This window comes from Varanus komodoensis, unplaced genomic scaffold (assembly GCF_004798865.1).
Source record: "Varanus komodoensis strain SLA01 unplaced genomic scaffold, ASM479886v1 scaffold21, whole genome shotgun sequence".
NCBI classification, from domain to species: domain Eukaryota; kingdom Metazoa; phylum Chordata; class Lepidosauria; order Squamata; family Varanidae; genus Varanus; species Varanus komodoensis.
This window is the reverse complement of record NW_025335589.1, coordinates 11,507,993-11,525,469: the sequence shown is the minus strand read 5'-3', so window position 1 is coordinate 11,525,469 and position 17,477 is coordinate 11,507,993. Positions and strand designations below refer to the sequence as shown.

The 17,477-nt window shown below is 42.6% G+C and overlaps 1 protein-coding gene across 5 annotated transcripts in view; it reads right to left on the bottom strand.

The window, feature by feature from the left end:
- Nucleotides 1-17,477, bottom strand: part of FNIP2 (folliculin interacting protein 2) — a 58,773-nt gene that overhangs the window by 6,725 nt on the left and 34,571 nt on the right. For 3 of the 5 annotated variants that reach the window (XR_006414780.1, XM_044430661.1, XM_044430660.1), the window contains exons 7-16: nt 17,341-17,430; nt 15,153-15,224; nt 13,645-13,765; nt 12,265-12,466; nt 11,298-11,386; nt 7,276-7,422; nt 7,007-7,176; nt 4,248-5,460; nt 3,113-3,269; nt 946-1,149 (exon numbers count right to left, since the gene is read on the bottom strand). Coding sequence is in view for 3 of the 5 variants with exons in the window: in XM_044430661.1 (XP_044286596.1) it covers nt 946-1,149; nt 3,113-3,269; nt 4,248-5,460; nt 7,007-7,176; nt 7,276-7,422; nt 11,298-11,386; nt 12,265-12,466; nt 13,645-13,765; nt 15,153-15,224; nt 17,341-17,430 (2,465 nt within the window). In the remaining 2 variants the exon portion in view is untranslated. The remainder of the gene's footprint in view (nt 1-945; nt 1,150-3,112; nt 3,270-4,247; nt 5,461-7,006; nt 7,177-7,275; nt 7,423-11,297; nt 11,387-12,264; nt 12,467-13,644; nt 13,766-15,152; nt 15,225-17,340; nt 17,431-17,477) is intronic. The other 2 variants (XR_006414781.1, XM_044430662.1) reach the window with 2 other exon arrangements.

Genomic DNA, 17,477 nt, shown 5'->3' with positions numbered 1-17,477 from the left:
TCTTGCTGGGACCAAACCACAATCCTGTCTAGTTCAGCATTTATTGATGTAGGCCATTTTGCGATAGTGGCTAGCGGGATGGAGAGAGCAATTACAACACAGTCCTATGAACGTTTTGACAGAAAAAGGCTTTTGGCATCCAGCCAGCTCAGCCAGGCCTTTTTCTGTCTAAGTTTGCATAGCACTGGGCCTTTAGTATACTTGCCCAGATATTGTGAGTGTGGCGTTACTAAGAATTAGGAGTACCAGGAACGGGAATGCTTGGGAAGCTATGAGATGCTTAATATCACCCCAGAGTCCATCCCACTTAAAGAGTATGGAGGGAGAAGCCAATTTTGAAATTGCACGTGATGCTACTGCTGGGTCTGCAGGTCACAGAGCATAAAGATGGCACCATGGGCTGTCCGAATAGAAAAACCAGTCGGTAGCCAAGAAAGGAAAGCCCCTAGAGAAAAGTTTCCAAATTTCCAGCAGCTGCCAAAGAGGAGTATTCCTAATGTCATATCAATTATATGTTATGTCAATTACAATTTGACTACCATGTACCAAAATGGAGAAGCTTCCACTGGCACCAATGGAGGCTTCCCCTATTTTATAAACCCCTGTAAGGTTGGTCTGGAAGGTTTTGGAAAGTGGCTAGCTGGTGGGGGGAGAGGTTAAATGCTCCCAGTGTACAGCAGTTCTGATTGGAATTTCTAGTAAGGGTTGGGTCAACTGCATTCTATATAATTAACATAATCTGTTTGACCCTCGACTATTCAGTTCTGCCAACAGCAAATAGTTCTGTTAACTGGGCACGGTGGAAAAGGCATTATTCAGCATGCTCCCCTTGTAGATTTGAAAAGCCAGTGAAGTGGTAGATGAAGTTCAAAAACCAACTGCACATCATACCTTTCCTGGCAATCAATACCTATTGTATGCAGTCATTTGCAAATGGGTACTTACAAAGTCAGCAGGAAGGTTAAGTTTGTAAAGCTGAAAAATGGATTGCAATAAAGAAGACACTTGGCTGGAGACCAGGACATCTTTGCCTAGCTTTATGTTGTCCATCATCATCTTTCTCTGGCTTGTGGCCACCTGTACTGTCCATTTATCTGTATCTGCAATAATGCAAACAGCTTCTGCTATGGGCTCATCTAGTACAGGGTGCTGTAAAAACACACACCAAAATGAACTGAAAACAAGACATTTCCAAACTGCTGTTCACTGGTTTAGGTTCATTATGTGAAAAGTCATTATATATTGACCTCAGAATTTTTTCAACTTGCATTCAGTAGAATTTAACACAAGAAACCTTTTGCAGACAACAGTTGCAGGTGTTCTTTGGAGCCAGTGACAAATGGAAGGATTGAGGACAACAGGTTTTCATCCCTCTCCTTAGAAATTGATTGAATGAGTTTGGGTGGCATTTATCATGTGATAAATGCAAAATTCTATTGACAAATAATGCAGCAAAGAGTGTTCTCTTTGCCCTAACATGGAGCTACAATGGCCTTTTCATTAATATTGTCTACGCATTTCAGTGTGAGGGTTGTATGCGCATGCGGATAGGGCCACTCCAATTAAACAAAAGGGCAGCTCAAGTATGCAAAAGATCTACACATACATCTGCACATATACAGCTTTTTGGATCGGGTCCAACTGGCACAAATGCCCTTATATACATTTGGGAGGCGAAGTGGCAGAAAGCCAGCTTTGCATGCAGAAGGTCCTATGTTCTCTGGCAACTCCAGGTTTAAAAAAAAAAAGATCAGGGAAGCAGCAAACCAGAGATCCTTCCTGCAAGAGATCTGGGAGTGTAAGACAGAGTAGGCAAAACTGGACCAGACAAGCAAATAGGGTAATGCAGCTAGGTCTCAGCTAGGGCAATGCAGCTCCCTGTGATCAGCCTCTTAATATGGCTGTGTCTCATTCTGGATCATAAGAATGCTCCTTTTTGTTATATGGCCACCATATAGTCAACAAGCTTCAAAAATCAGCCTAGCCTAATGCAGTGATAGCTTCCTGATCTACCTGAGTATGGTTCTCACTTTAGGACCCTGGCTGTTGATGTACCGTCACATCAAAAGGCTGTACCATCATACCTTTCCTGGTACCCTTTGTCTCCTCACCTCCTCAGACTGGGGAGATACTCCTTGACATGCAACTTCTTGTATGGATGGACATTTTGCATGAGGAGCACTGACCATGAGAACTGCCCCTGTAGTCTGAAATAGTACATCCAGGACACCAGTTTTCCACCTTTGTGAGAACTAGTTCTGTGAATTATTAACTTTCTGGATCACACCAAGGTCTATCTGGACATAATGTTTATTTCCAGTTAGAGGTCAGCCAGCTGCCTTTGGAAGTCCATAAATAGGATGCTGCAGCTATGATCTTCCTAGGTTTGTTTCCAGGATCTGCTACTTAGAGACACTTTGCCTTCCATGGGAGGCGGGTTCTATTTCTTGCTATAAATTGATAACAGACATTTACAGTTGTTGTTCTACAGGAGCTGATCAAACACAGCAGTACGGAATCTCAAGGCTGTGACCCAATGGGGTCCTCCAAAGTTCTCCAGATGACTGTATGCTCTTCCTCCGGTTCTACTCACCAATTGTTTGGTGGTTTCCAAACTTCTGTGTAGCACCTCTCCGCAATTCTAAAGTTTTAAAACCCTCTCCTCAGGCCTAGTTACCGGCAGGAAGAACCTTCAGCTAGAACATGCGAGTGTTCTGCCATACCCCTTTGCCTTCATCCCCAGCTGCCACTGCAATGTGGTCCTTGAAGGCTGGTTTGAAATGCAAGGCTAAGGGAGGTTCTGCACGCCTAACCTAGTCACTTTATAAGCAACTTAAGCAAATGAATTCTATTAGAGCTTAGAGCTACCTTTCCCAGTCTTGTGCCATCCTGATGTAGGACTGCAAACTTCACTCTGCCTGAGCCAATGGCCAGTGATGATGGGAACTGTAGTCTAAACATTTGGAGGGCACCCTACTTGGGGTTCCCTCTGCATTTTCCATTTGGCACACTGACAGTTCTGCTTAACCCTCCAAATCCCTCCCCTTCTGCCAGGTTTTTGCCCACATTCATCCTGCTGAATCTTCTTCTCCAGAAACACACACAGACTTACATTCACTGCATGACTCAACTCTGCTGGTAAGCACTGTTTAAGTTGCTCATCGGTACTTATTCCATGCAACACCAGATCAGGCATGTATGCGGCACAATAGCCACCCAGAAGGGACCTTCCAAAATGCTTCGTGCTTTGAGCACTGATTGTACTGGAACTGAAACACAGGAATCATTTGCTCATTTAGCACCCAGACGTTTCTCTGGCTTCCTTGGTAAAAGATGTTGAAAAAGTCAAGAAATGGAGCTATTTTGGCCAGTCCATATCCTATCTGAATGGCCTACAAGAGTAGAGTCCAGAATCTAGAATAGCCATGAAAATGGCCTTCAGGTGTTTCTCCTCTGCTACCATCTTACCAACAGGGAGCCAGTTAGGGTGCCTCAATCAACAAGCAAGTAAACCCCCTGCAGTTAGAATGTAGTTACATACTTTCAACTATACTTGCTATGAAGAGGCTTTCCTACCTCCAAGCTCTCTCAAAAGGGCCACAAATAATATTCTGCACTGGATAAGTTCAGCTCTGTAGCATTCGTTCCCATAGCTCAGTTGAAAACTTTTGCAACTAACATAGTATGCATCTGAGGAAGGAGACCTTAATCCCACATACCACTAGAGGATGACATTTGTACATTGTACACTGCAGTGGAGCTCCACTACTTTTTCCCTGGTTGCCATTATGTTTTGAATCTAAGGTCCACAACTTGGTTGCACAAGGGGAACTTAAGTTCAATCTTCCCCTTGAGCACACTTCAGAACTTGGACCCGACTAGTGCAATCTCACTTGTACTAGTGCTATGACACCACTGAACACAACCTATGAAATTGTGTTAGACCTTTTGTTTGCATGCAAAGTAATACAAAAAAGCTGGGTCTTCTGTTCTCTTTAACCAAATTAAGCAGCCTCTAGCACTGTAATACCTTAAGTTATGTTACAAGTATAATTCATTTAATGAAAATTCAGTTTACATTAGTTTAGGCTATCCTAGAACAGTGTTAATGCTGCCATGTAATGAAGATCCCTCTTAAGTTGGGCTAAATTGCAGGTTAGTGGTTCCATCGGATTATCCAAGAAATATCTTGGAACAATGCAATCCAGACAGCCAAATCTAGAGAGACGGGCATTTTTTTTTTTTACCTCGGCAGAGCAAGTTCCACTTCAGAGAGCTCTTCAGACCTACTGTTGACAAGACTTGGCACGTGTGCAGCTGGAATGCATGCACTGCCCTCATCATCACTCTCTCCCAGGGCACTGTCAGAGCTCTCATTTCTGGGAAGGTCCTCTTCCATTCTAAAAGGGTGTTTGCTTCCAGCTTCCCCACAGGGGATATCCTCAGTAGCTGCTTGGCCAGACCCATGTATATCAGTTGAACTTCCGGAATCGCAGTCGAGAGAATCTCCTTCCAGATTTTCCAAGCATGTACTTTCAGATTTCTCTCGCTTTCCCAGATTTGTAATTTTGACTCTGCTGTCAGAGAGTACAGACAGCTGACCTGACGAGCAAGATGCACTTGATACTCGGGCTTTATTAGCTCTCTGTCTAGCACGGGGTTTAAGGCAGATGTCAGATTTCTCCTGCTGGGCCTGGGCAGTTGTATGTAGTGGACCTGACACCATGTGCAGGGACTTGCTTTTACCCCTGAGCATCCCCATCGTTTTGTCCATCTCCTTTCTTTGGGTTTCTAAATCAGATTCTGGTGAGGTGGAGCTTCCAATCTGAAAGGTAACCTTTTCCAAGTGAGGGTACCTCTGCTCAATCCTCTCCGGATGCTGTAGAGCTGTCAAGCTGCCAAGCACGTGTCCTTTGACACTGCACTGGTTGCCATCATTCACTCCTGCTGTTAAGTTTTCCAATCTTGCTGGCCCTGCAGACACAGGTTCTGAACTGGCCAGAGTTTTTCCCTTCGTTGCCTCCTCCACAATTCTTTTTGGGCAGCCAACTCGGGGCAAGCAAGAAGGTGCCTCAGAATGCGGATCGCCATGCATTCCATCATGCTTTGATTTCAAGTAGGCAGGCTCTGAGCAGCTTTTTTGCCCCCTAGGAACAGGGCTTCTGTCCTTTGGGAGCAGAACAGGAGGTATGAGAGCAGGTTCATTTCTAACGGTGACCACCACATAATCGGATTCCTCAACTTCTCCCTTTTCTAGGGCTGTTGTGAGCTTGCTGCCACTCAGGGCTTGCTCTCCTTTTCCAACCTGGCCACTCCAGGTCAGCTGATTCTCTTGCAGTTCAGAGCACCGTAAGAAATATGTAAGAACGTAGAGTATGCGCTGAACCAAATCCTTACGTTTTCCAACAATTACAGTCCTTGCCATCCTGACTGGCGAACCTATAGCACCATACAAGTCACCTAGATATGCATAAGAAAAAAGAGGGAGAATCACGATATGCTATCAAGCAAGATAGACAGGGAACAGAAAGATTACATCATTAAAAATGAACTAGTCTGAAGCAATTTCTCAGTCTACAAATGAAATTCTGCACTGAAAAATGAAACATGATCCTGTTTTACTGTATGATCAGTCTACTTTATATGGTTTCCTATGTTGTGCAAGTATTGTACCTCACTTTAGGATTATTTTATGCTTAAAATGGGTAATAAATTTTATAAATAAACAATCATAGCACCATCCTAAGTGACAAGAAAAAATGAATGGAAAAATTAACACCAATGGTTAACATCCCAGTGCAAATCAATGAGGCAAAAATGCTGAAGTTTGGTTGGGTCATGCTCTCAAGACGTATTTGCATTGCCTAATTTCTTTTTCTGTTCTTTTCTTCCCAAGTCTTTTCTTCCCACAGTTCTTCCCAAACCATTACCAGGGAGGAGCATGCTCTGCTCTAAAATCAGTTTGTCAACACCTCCAGATTAGAAAATTAAGCAATCTGCATTTTATCTTTCTGTTTCCATGCTAGATTTCAGTTATAACAGTAACACAATGCAATATGGGTTAACAACTCTGAGCTTACAGATTTGCTCTCTACAACAGAAGTGGTCAACCAAACTCGGAAAGCAGTAAAGGCAGCCATTTACATGCAAAGCACCATGAAGTTGAAAAACTGATAAAGTATAAACTTCTTGAGTAATACTTTTTGCTAATTTAAAGCTGTCAAATCACTCTGAAAACCAGTTCACTTACTCAGCAGCATCTCCGAAAGAAATCTGTAGAGATCATGTTACTTTGGATTGTTTCCTCTCGTGGTCATAGCTAAGAAGAGAGAACTGTGCAGGCCACTAAAGCCCTAACAAGTGGAACTGTTGGGTCTATAGAGGGATTCTCTTCCGTCTCTACGGCCATGGCTTTAACAGTTAAACTAAAGGAGAAAGAAGTAATATGATCTCCGATGTAGGTTGCTGAATGTATCTACCGGATGTATCACATTATTTTGGTGGATTCCCTGCCAATGTAAAGAATCAAAAGAAGCTGTGCTGATTTGCTTTGATGATGAACAAAAAGAAAATCTATTGCCTGCATCTACACTTCATTGCCACCAAAAGAGCAAAAAGAATTAAAAGGCAATTATGCAGTTTGCAACCTACTCAGTAACCACTAGAGGGCACTGCCATGCTTCATGAAGATACAGAGAAAACTGACCACAGGATCTCTAAGCCTACTGGATCAACTTCTGGTTGCATGGTACACACATATGCTGCATAAAGTATTCTGTAAAGCCAATATGGTGCTTACATGCAACTGTGAAGGTAACAGATATTCCAAAACACAGTCAGAAGCCCCACCACATATTCGTCTGTCAAGTAGTTCTCTAATTATGGCCTGACTATTCCCATATTCTGCTAGTCTCTCATGCACAGTCACAAAAACATACCTGTGCAGAGTAAAAAGATCTAATCCAATAAAGAAATCTCAAGTTCAAATGGGAAGTTTTGCGCTTACCAAGCTGAGCCCAGAGCGGATTGTAAGGATGAGATTTTGCCAGCATATTCACAGACGGAGAGGCATGTTTCTCGGAAAAGGCCTTGAGAGGGAGATGGTCAACTGGCATCACCGTTGGGACCCAGGCCAGGTGATAGGTCAGCACCGCTGTCAGCAGTGCAGCTAAGAACCTATGGAGATAAGACCCAGAAAGAAGTCAGTGAGCAGTGCAATAAACTGGCTGCTTCCAAGCAGGGGAGCACAGCAAGGGAGGCAGCACAGTAACTTACTGGTTTTTGCTGGTCTGTTCGATCAGTGCAGTGAACTCCTTGAAAAAGTGCTGGCATAAGAGGATCTTTTCTGAAGCACCAGACATCATGGTAAGCCAAACGGGTTCTGCAATCCTTGGAACTGAATACAAATTCCAGATTGTGACTCTACCAAAGAGAAGGAACCCCAGAAGAGATCAATGAGCTGAAAAGAGCAGATATGGCAAAATCCCTCTGCCAAGGTAGGGAAGACAAGCTAGGTTGCAAAGGCAGACTCCTGGGACAAGAAAAGGAATGCTGGACTACACGGGCCTTTGTCTGATCCAGCATGGCTCTTGCGTCGCAATGCTGAAAAGGCAAGGGGAGAGGTCCGATGCATCCTTTCCTGACGGCGAAGGCAGCGACTGCAAAGTAACGGCTGCAGGATGGGGTGGGCGACCAGGCCCAGAGCCCTAAATCCTTGCTGAGGGGGATGTCTGAACTGAGAAACAGGAGGACTGCAACAAGTCTCATCACTGGGCACCCCTCATGATTAGCAACTTCTTGCTGCCTGCAAAGCTGCCTCTTTCTGGATTGCTGTGCTATCCCACCAAGGCAGCAGCTCCTTCCTTCCTTCCTTCCCCTCCCTTTTGCTCAAGCAGCCATGCCAGTAAAGCCGGTGGAAAGAGAAACCCTGGGTGTGTGGGTAGGGCACTCCCATTGAGCTTGTGGCTGGCACAGCAAGCCTCCCCTGAGGGTCACGGAGGCTGCTGTCATGACACGCTGGTATTTATTTATTTTTTGAAAATAGACACCATTCCCTCGGCACATTGCTTTCAGGGCAGTTTACAAATAGGTAAACATTAAACAGCATAACAGTCACCAAAAAGCTGTACAAGGATACAAGCAAAACAACAACACCTGGTGAACTACTGTCACTAATCATTATAATGAAAACCAATTTAAAAATGCATAGCATTTAAAATAATGGGAGATTAAAAAGGTTTTGACCTGGCGCCAAAGCGTATCAAGTGTCGGCGCCAGGCACACCTCCCTGGAGAGCGGATTCCATAAAATGCAGTAGGACAGGATTCGGAAGTATTCAGCTTCTGCACAGCAGAGGAAGGTTGGAGAAACTGGTTTAGCCGCTTATCTGAATGCCCCAAAGGCTGGCCTGGCAAACGATGATTCCCAAGTAAGCATGCTTACTAATTACAGTATTGTCTACTCTGAAGCGAGCACACAGAAAATTGTAGTGCTACTCTGAGCCGGAGCTCTGCCCCAGAATCGGTTTTGAATGCCCAGTTTACAGCACAAGCCCAGCCATGTCTACTCAGAGGTAAGTCTCATCAACCTCAGTGGGATTTACTTTCAAGTAATTGTTTATAGGACTGCCAGCTTACAGTGCAGTTCTATTGGTGGGTGCATAGAGCTACTGTTTCTATCAACTGCAGCCTCAGAATCTCTGACTTTATTCTGGTAGAACCCCAGTTCCAATCTCTGCTGGAGGAGCTTCGGAGTGGAAGCATCTTTGCTCAAAGAATCGAGAATTACAGGAAAAAAATGAAAGGCAAATTTCTGTCTTTAGTTTGCATCTTCCCAGCAAGAATTGGAGACATGATTAACCTGAGTGGGACGAAATGTTTCATTTGAATTTGAAGCCCATTAATTTTACTCCATCAGTGGTTGCTGACTTTGTATGACAAGGAGAGGAAGTATGAAGTGCTCTTGCATGTCTTGGTAGGGGAAAAATGAGTGAGTTTGTACTCAGATGTAAATTCCACTTTGTTTAATGGGGGTCACATCTTCATAAGTGTGTATGTTTTCAGCCTAAAAGCATAGATTACATTCTATAGTGCATTCCCACATTTTCCCTTGCAGGTGTGTTATGTTTAGTTTGCAATTAATTTGTAAGCATATAAGGTGCCAAACAGCTGTTTACTGGTTGCAGGCCCATCCTCCACAACTGGATATAGGCCTGGAAGGCTAAGGTTATGCAAAGGTAAGGTTTAAACAAGCAAAATTAGGGACACTCTGCAGATGTATTCTGAAGGCAAACGAGCTTAATTAGCATGCTTTCTATAACATTCAAATTGCTGGAATTATTTCCAATTATGCACATATATTTACATGTGCAAATTTATTTGAATTTTTGTGCTGTGGCTCTCAGGTCCAGCTCTTTTTGATACCTAGGACCACCCGTGGTGTGAAGCTTTACTTAACCGGGTTCATCTGATCACTAAGGATAAAATAAATATATTCAAACACATTTTATATATTTTCTTGAAGCACCACTTTCCCCATGCATTTTTCAAATGTGTACATTCTGTTGAAAAAACAATTATTTAGGTCTGCAAATTACATTGCAAGTTTCTGCTCATAGCCCATAGACAGTTGTGATACTGAAGAGGAGTATTTTTCCCTTAGCCTTAAGTGAATACAGTTGGGGCTCTGTTGAACTACACACGGTTTATACCTATTGCCTACAAGTCCCATGGGTAGTTGAGAGGCAGCAAGTCATAAGACATAGTTTTGAAGGGCATGTTTATGTTGTGTGTTTCATCTCTGACTCACATGCTCTGTTATATAATCCCTACCCACCCTCTCCATCTTGGCTCTGGCCCCAGTCAGGTGCTTAAATAATGAGCTGAAATGTGGTCAGATGACCAAACCCACACAGAAGCCAGAGTGAAGCATGAAATCCTTATCCAAACACTAATACTTTCCAAAGTCTAACAGCTTCCCCGATTTCGCCATAGGGGATATTTTATAATATAGTGGATATTTTATATTAGGTACAACATCAACAGTTGAACACAATACGCCGCCATAGCTAGCTGGGTGAGAATGTCATCAAGCTATCTTGATTATTATGTTGAGGAACTTATAGCTAAATTTCCATCACAGATGCTCCCATTTTCTATCCTGTAAGTATTAGTAGTAATTGATCTCCAGGACCAAAATGTTTCACCAAAACATTCAGTAACAGCAAGACACATTCTTGGTAGAAATGGGGTAGTTCAAAAATATTTATCACAAAGGCCAGATTCACATGACACGCCAAGCTGTGTTGTCTTGTAAGCCAAAGTGTGGCTTGCTAACAAACCATGCTGCTGGGTTCCGACAACGCGGCTAAGCCACCGTGGTCTAGCAGGCCAAGAAAATCAGTGTAAAAGCAGCTGCTTGTTCTCCAAGTACGTTGCACAAATGAGACAAAAGTCGTAAGTTAGATAAAAGACCTGGTTTAGACATGTAAGAGGGGAGTGGCACAAGGCGGATGAAATGGAGGTTACTATTACAGGTGAAGGATGCCACATTAGAACCGAAGCCTTTTTGTATGGAGTGGATCGCAAAAGGGACGCTGCCATCCTGCAAACTAGCCGTCTAAAGGGGTGCCCTCTGCCTGACTACCTGTTTCTGCTGCACATACAGAGCAGGATGAGAGCTCATTTGCAAAGTCAGGCAACAGAGCACTGCTGATAACAAAACAACTGCAACTATAAGCTCTGGTCCTGGAGACCAACCATCTAATTTGTAGCCTATTAGGTGGTGTGGGTGGGGAGACAACGAGAGTGGGACTCCAGTCCCTTAAGGAGTGTGCTACAAGGAGGAAATTTAACAGAGGCAGCCATCGCTTTGTATTTATTACAGCACTGAGAAGAGTGGCTTTTCAAAAAAAAATATTCTGCTGACCTTTCCCTGATGGAGACAGTCACTCCAATTGCATTCCACTGCCTATTTCACCATGCTCAGAATTGACTCAAGATGCACAAGTGTTCGAAACAAACTCTTGCATTGGCTCTCTTTGATTACTAGAGCTTATTTAAGTAGTAGTGCCATTGCATTTAAATAGCTATTATTCACCATGCAAAGAAATGGTTATACAGCTGCATTTGCAAATTTAGTATCTTTTGAAAAGAAACTGAAATCCACTTGACTGAGAAGGAAACTCAAGATTAGAATGACAAGGAGAATACCAAAGGTCATCAGGACTGGAATGGTAAGGTAAAAGACAAATCTATTACTTGCCTGTCCCTGGACAATTCCATGGAAGAGTAACTTACCTAAATTCATCCAGAGCATCCATGACACGGCTGATGTAAACTTGCACTCTTTGGCTAGTTTCTGCTATTTTTCTACAGGAGACCATTGCCTTGGGGGAAAAGTAATCATAATGAGCTTTTAAAAAAAGACTAGGACAATTTTGTTCAAGGGTTTAATGAGAATGTTTCACAGAGCTATTTGCCTGAAACTCTTAGGTATAGAAGCCAGGAAAAATCTGCCATATTTAAGGGCACCATATGAAATAAACAAATAAATTGGTTTGAGAAGGGGAGAGACAATGCTGAGCCATAAATTTTAGCTCGGTTCTTTCAGCACAGCAGCTTTTAAACATCATTCTCTACACAAGACTCATGTTCCAATACTTTCAGAGGTTGGCAGACATGTCTCCATGTTTGTAGATAATGTGATGCCACGGAAAAGACCTGGTGCTTCAAGAAGGAGATCTGTCCTTGCCCCCTGGACCTAGGAGGTATCACTCATTTGTTCTATCCAAGTGTGAGCAAAGCCACGCAACTGTGCCTAGTTGATGCAAAGCACTTCAGCTCGCCATCCTCTGGGTATCTGCACATGTCATGCAAATGTCTGCAGCAGGGAAGAATTTGCACATACAGGAATGTACAGGACCAGCATGGAACACACACCTGATTTAGCGTGTTGCTGATGCAGGATTGCAGATTGCTAGGAGGGCTTTGCATAAGCTACAAAGGCTTCTGTGCTTCAGACATGTGCACTGTATGCGCAGCCACCAGGGAGCAGAGAAATCCTGGAGGTGTGTCACATCTGGGGCAGGGCCAGTTCACTCTCACACTGCTACAACAAATGAGCACAATACCGCTAAAGGGAGACTCAGTCACCAAAGATTTGCCTCCCATATCAACTGGCATCACTGGTGGTAATTGGTATCTATCAAGTAACACAAATAACAATGATGTTTTGTGAAAGGATAGAATTGTTCCATTGCCCTACCATTTCAATTGCGCTCTTCAGCTTGCTCATATGGGATTCAAATAAAGGGAAGTGGGAGAAGAAAAAATCCTGGAAGTCTCTCTGGGCCTCTTCCTTTTCTGGGAGGGTAAAAATGATGCTGATGGCAATTTTCTTCCTCCGAACCATTGCAGGATTGAGGCCACAACTTTCATCTGCCATGCTGAATGTTTCTTCAGTTGGCCTGCGGGGAAGAAAATTGCAGGGAAGCCAAATGTACATGTAAATAACCTTCAATAATTTTTGTTCAGAGCTGCAATAGGTTGTTTCCAGTGTTAGTCTGACTTAAGTAAACCCTAATGGATTTACTCTAAGGACAGCTAACACTGGAAACAACTCAGTGAGTTGAAAGAAGGCTTCTATAGCTACATGCGCATGCATACCACTTTTATCAAATTCATTTACTTACAAGTAGGAATTTTGAAATGCAGAACACCTCACCCTGCACCAACAGAGGCATCCCAGGAATGATAATATTTGGTCAAAATACTAAGATGATTTAAAGAAATAGCCTTCCTCAAGATAGAATCCAAGTGGAAAGGTGTTTATTGTAACTAAACATATCCAAGGATGAAAGATTTTTCTGTTTTCCTCTTTTTTCCTTTCCTCCCCCACAAGGTCTCAGACACCTTCTGAACTCTAGTTTCTCTTCTGGTATGTTCAAGCTTTGCTATTTCCCTTCTGTGCTTTCAACAGCTGGCTTCAGTACATAACAACTTACTTGTCTAAGTTAATGGGTCAAATCAAGGTCCATTAAGAAACATATTCAGTTTCCAACTACAGTCAGCCATAGACTTCTGTAAACTAAAAGCAGGGCCTGCTGGGTAATCACCACATTTGCCCCCAGCATCGTTTGTTTGAATTTGTGTGCTCCTGAATTTATTAAGCCTTATACTGGGGTGCAGAATCCCTTTCAATCTGAGGTCTCAATTCCATTTGCAGAAGCCCTCAGTGATGCATTCTAGTGATGAGTTGGGCCAAAGGCCAATGGGAGTGCCCCAACAGACTCGCACATTTTGACCTGACGCTTTTCAGGAGTGTCCTTTTCTATGTGAACTCCTCCCCACAGCCCAAACCTGTCACTTTAAATACCACCATTTGGAAGAGGCAACAGCGCCTCTGCTGCAAAACAGAGTCTGCAGGGAAGCCCGTACACTATTGTAATTTTAAACGACTGTTAAAAATGCATTTGACCTACCAGCCCTTTTGACCGTTTTTCTTGGTATCCAACTGTTGCTGGGTGTTTAAACACGTATATATGGTTTATAGATGATTACATAAAGGCAAGAAAACATCCCATAAATTTAAATCTAGAGTGCCCATGCAATTGCATTTCAGGAAAGTATTGATTCCAAAACCTACCACCTAGGAATAATGCCATTTTCCAAACTTGTTGTTTGATATCTTAGCTGACGGCGCCAGTAGCTGCTGGAAGAGGAGCTTGGAGATGGCAGTGGAGTCATCAAAAGACTGCTCAAAGAGGCTGAAGAGAAAGCAGAAGGATGCCGGTATTTCTCAGGATATCACTTAATGGGAAGTTACACCCCACATCTGCCAAAGATATCTAGCAATTTTCTGTTTTAGGGGGATCGGGGAGAAAGTGACCAACAGTTTCTTTTAAGTGCAACTGTAAGGTGGAAACAGATAGCAAGAGACTGCTAAATGGTCCACCACATTAGAAGCACATTTGCTAGAACAGGAGTCCTACTTAGCTATCTAGGATGAGAAGGAATAGATCTCCTTCCTGGCACTCCATCCCATTATGTAAGATAAACATACAACCTCACCTGCAGCAAAACACAAAGAATTATGTTTCCAGGTTTAAATCAATACTACTATGAATACGGCTACCTTCCCCAGAAAGCTATACTCCAAGCTGCTTGCAACAAGCATCTATAAGCAAAGAAGTTTGAAAGAATGGCTTCATACAAAATATAATAAAAGTTAAAATTTAAGACATTACAATGCATGTAGAAGAAATCTAGTATTAAAATGCAAGAAGTACTAAGTAATATTAAAATTAAGTGGTCAAAAAGAACAACAAAGATAATCCACATAACCAATACTGGCTTCATTACACTCCAAGGGGCCACTGGTAATATATGGAGGGGCCACTAGAATATGGAGATTTTTCATCAGACTTGCTATTTCACAGCTAGGCCCCTTATCTCTCCTCCAGAGGAAACTTGGAGCAGTGGCAATGAAGAGCTAGGAACAGAAATGATGGCAAATCTTCTCCAAATTTGCAGTTGCTAGATATTACAGATACTCTGGCATTCCACAGCTAAGAATTAGCTAGGTCACATGTGGCAGAATCAAGATTGTACTAAACAAATTTGGAAGGCTCCAGCAGTGCCCAGGAGTTTGCTGACACTGTGCTAGAGAAAACCAACACTTGAGCTATGTCAAAGGCGCTAGCTGCTCTAATGGGATTCCTGGGAAACCCCACGAATCCAGCCAGCAATACTGGCATTGTAGATGCATGGTTGTCAGTAGCATGGCATACATAACTCTAACATCCAGACCTGTCAGAGTCTCTTCTTGATGTGCCACTGTCCAGAACACATTGGCATTGCTCAAAATATTTCTAATCCACACTGAAAATCTACAGTACCTAAATATGACAAAGTCAGATGGCAAAGGAGTACAAACTATGAGTTTTGTGAGTCAGGTATTAGTGAAGATGGTGGTAAAGAGGTAAGACATTGTATTCTAATGTTTTAAACAAAATATAAGGATTCATAGACACAGTGTTTCCATTCAGTGTCAAGTGAAACCAATTCTGCATGTGTTGGATCACATTTTAATGAGATAAACTTCAACCTCCTCCTGTCAGTGCAGCAAACAATAATAATAAATCCATTTGATACCTGACCGGGCAATGCCGCTGTCTCTGTCTTCATTCTGTCCCCTGCTAGGCATGTCAACAGGTGTGCTATGTGCTGTATTTTAAAAGCAAAAAACAAAATAAAGCAAACAAAAAAGAGACATTTTCTTTATCATCTATCTTCAAAAAGCTCCACACCAGTAGTTTGGATTCAGGAGTGCAGCTTTTAAAAGCTCCAGAATAATGGCTCAAGTTGATATATTTTAAATAGCAAAAAATATAAAGGCATCATAGAAAACAGCAGGGAGAGTAATTTATGCAAAAGAGTACTGCAGCGCCTTCAAGTATTTCATCAGGTTGCCTTAGCCAGACCTTGCACCTAGAAATGACTGGAAGTCAAGCTGCTTGCATCAGGGACCTCTTCTGCCCTGCAGCAGAGCACCAGTTGTGCTCATCTGGTTAGGTTCAGCACTTGGCCTTGCCTTGGGGACAAGAAGAGCAAGGTCAAATGCAAGAGGACATAGTTCAGGACAAAACCCATTCCAAAGTGTACGAATTGTATTGCAGACTAAAAGAGTAGGTTGTGCCTATCAGATTTTATGTTCATGAAATGGTCATTACCTGAGTGGGAAAACTACATTTTTAGTTTAGTCTCCAGTAGTACACCTTCAGGGACCACAACAAATGTCAACAGCTTTCACTGTGTATACATGTTTAGCTTTTGGTATGTTATAATATGCAGCAAGAAAGCAGAGGCCTGGGGCTCAAAGTTTCTGTTTGCCACATGCACATGCCATTTTCATGCACCTCTTGCTAAGTGTCATATATGCAATATGACTGTTCGCTTGAAAAAAAGCTGAGCCTCAAACACTGAGCACAGTTCTTGTGTTGGTAGCGAGAAACCACATGCTGACTCCATAGCTAAGAGGAAGCACGCTTGTGCTACCTTTCTTATATGGCCACTCTTAAAAATACGCACATCCAGCAGGGAATGAACACACCCACTAGAACTGCTCCGCTGTTAAAGATTCTTCATGCTGGGACTCATAGGCTTTCTTTCTGTTTAATCACACATGAGGTTGCACTCTTAATGTACTAGATCATGAAAGCTTGTCAGTACAAAACTTTTGCTTAAGAACTCCCAGGAAAAATCTAGTTAATTATTATTAATACTCTGCTGCAGCTGCTACTGCATTACATTTCTATACCTTCTCGTAGCTGAAGCATTCTGGGTGGGTCACCCATCCAGATTTTAACCAGGCCTGACCCCACACAGCTTCCATGATTAGGCAGGATCAGGCATCATTGTCGGGCTGGGGCACTGACTGAGAGGAACACGGCCATTAGTGCTGATCTGTAAATTCCTGCATGATGGTTGATGTGGTGTTCTAAAAAAATTCTGTAGAAGATGCCAAGCAGATGAACATCTTTGGATTTTTTAGAAAAGTACTGAGTCATTTCTTGAAAAACTAATGCAATCATTGTGGCCTCATAAGCTGTGGTTCCACTTTTTTTTCTTTTTGAATGTGAACGATATTTCTGCATGATGAACACAACCTTTGGTTCTAACTCAGCATTTTACGTTCTGGAAAATGACAATGTATGGCTCCCAGGTTAGTCACCAGTGCAAGGCTGAGTGCATGTTGTAACTCCATATAAAAAGGTAAAATTTATACTAGGGTAAGCCAACATTAAGCAAAAAAAAGATCAAATGATTAGAGCACATGCAGGACTTGTAAGATTAACTCCCATTCCCTTGATCAGACTGTCATTTGCCCACTTCCAAAAGGTGATTGTTTCAACTATAAAATTAACATGAGCACATCAAAAAACATTTACACTATTGTAGCCTTATGGGGGTGCAGGGGGGAGAATTTCCCAGAGAGTGAGGAAAAACACACACTCCAAAATACCAGTAAAATATTAATCTGGAAAAACAACTCCTCTCAAAACTGGAAGGGCACCCTTATCTGTGAGCAAATATTGCACTAAGTGCTACTAGTAGGAATACTTGACCGAATTTCCTACAAGGAACAGAGGATGCAGTTAATGCAGCCCAATATTTTAGGAGGTCTCTCATAGGTTTTCCAAAGATAGTAGAATGAGAATCAATGTCCTCTTTAGCTCCTTCCATTTATAGAGAGCAGTTATTGAACCCGTGCCAAGAGATTTCATGGGAAGCTAAACATGTGCATCTAGGTGCGTCACACTGCTCAACATTCCACACAAACCTGCAAAGAAAGAAGCACTCCGGATTAGCCGGAGCGGGTTCTCTTCAGGCAAACCGTGCAGCACCTTGTTGCTGCACAGCTGTAATACACCTAAAGAGACCAACATGGGAAATATTCAAAACAAAAATCAGATTTAA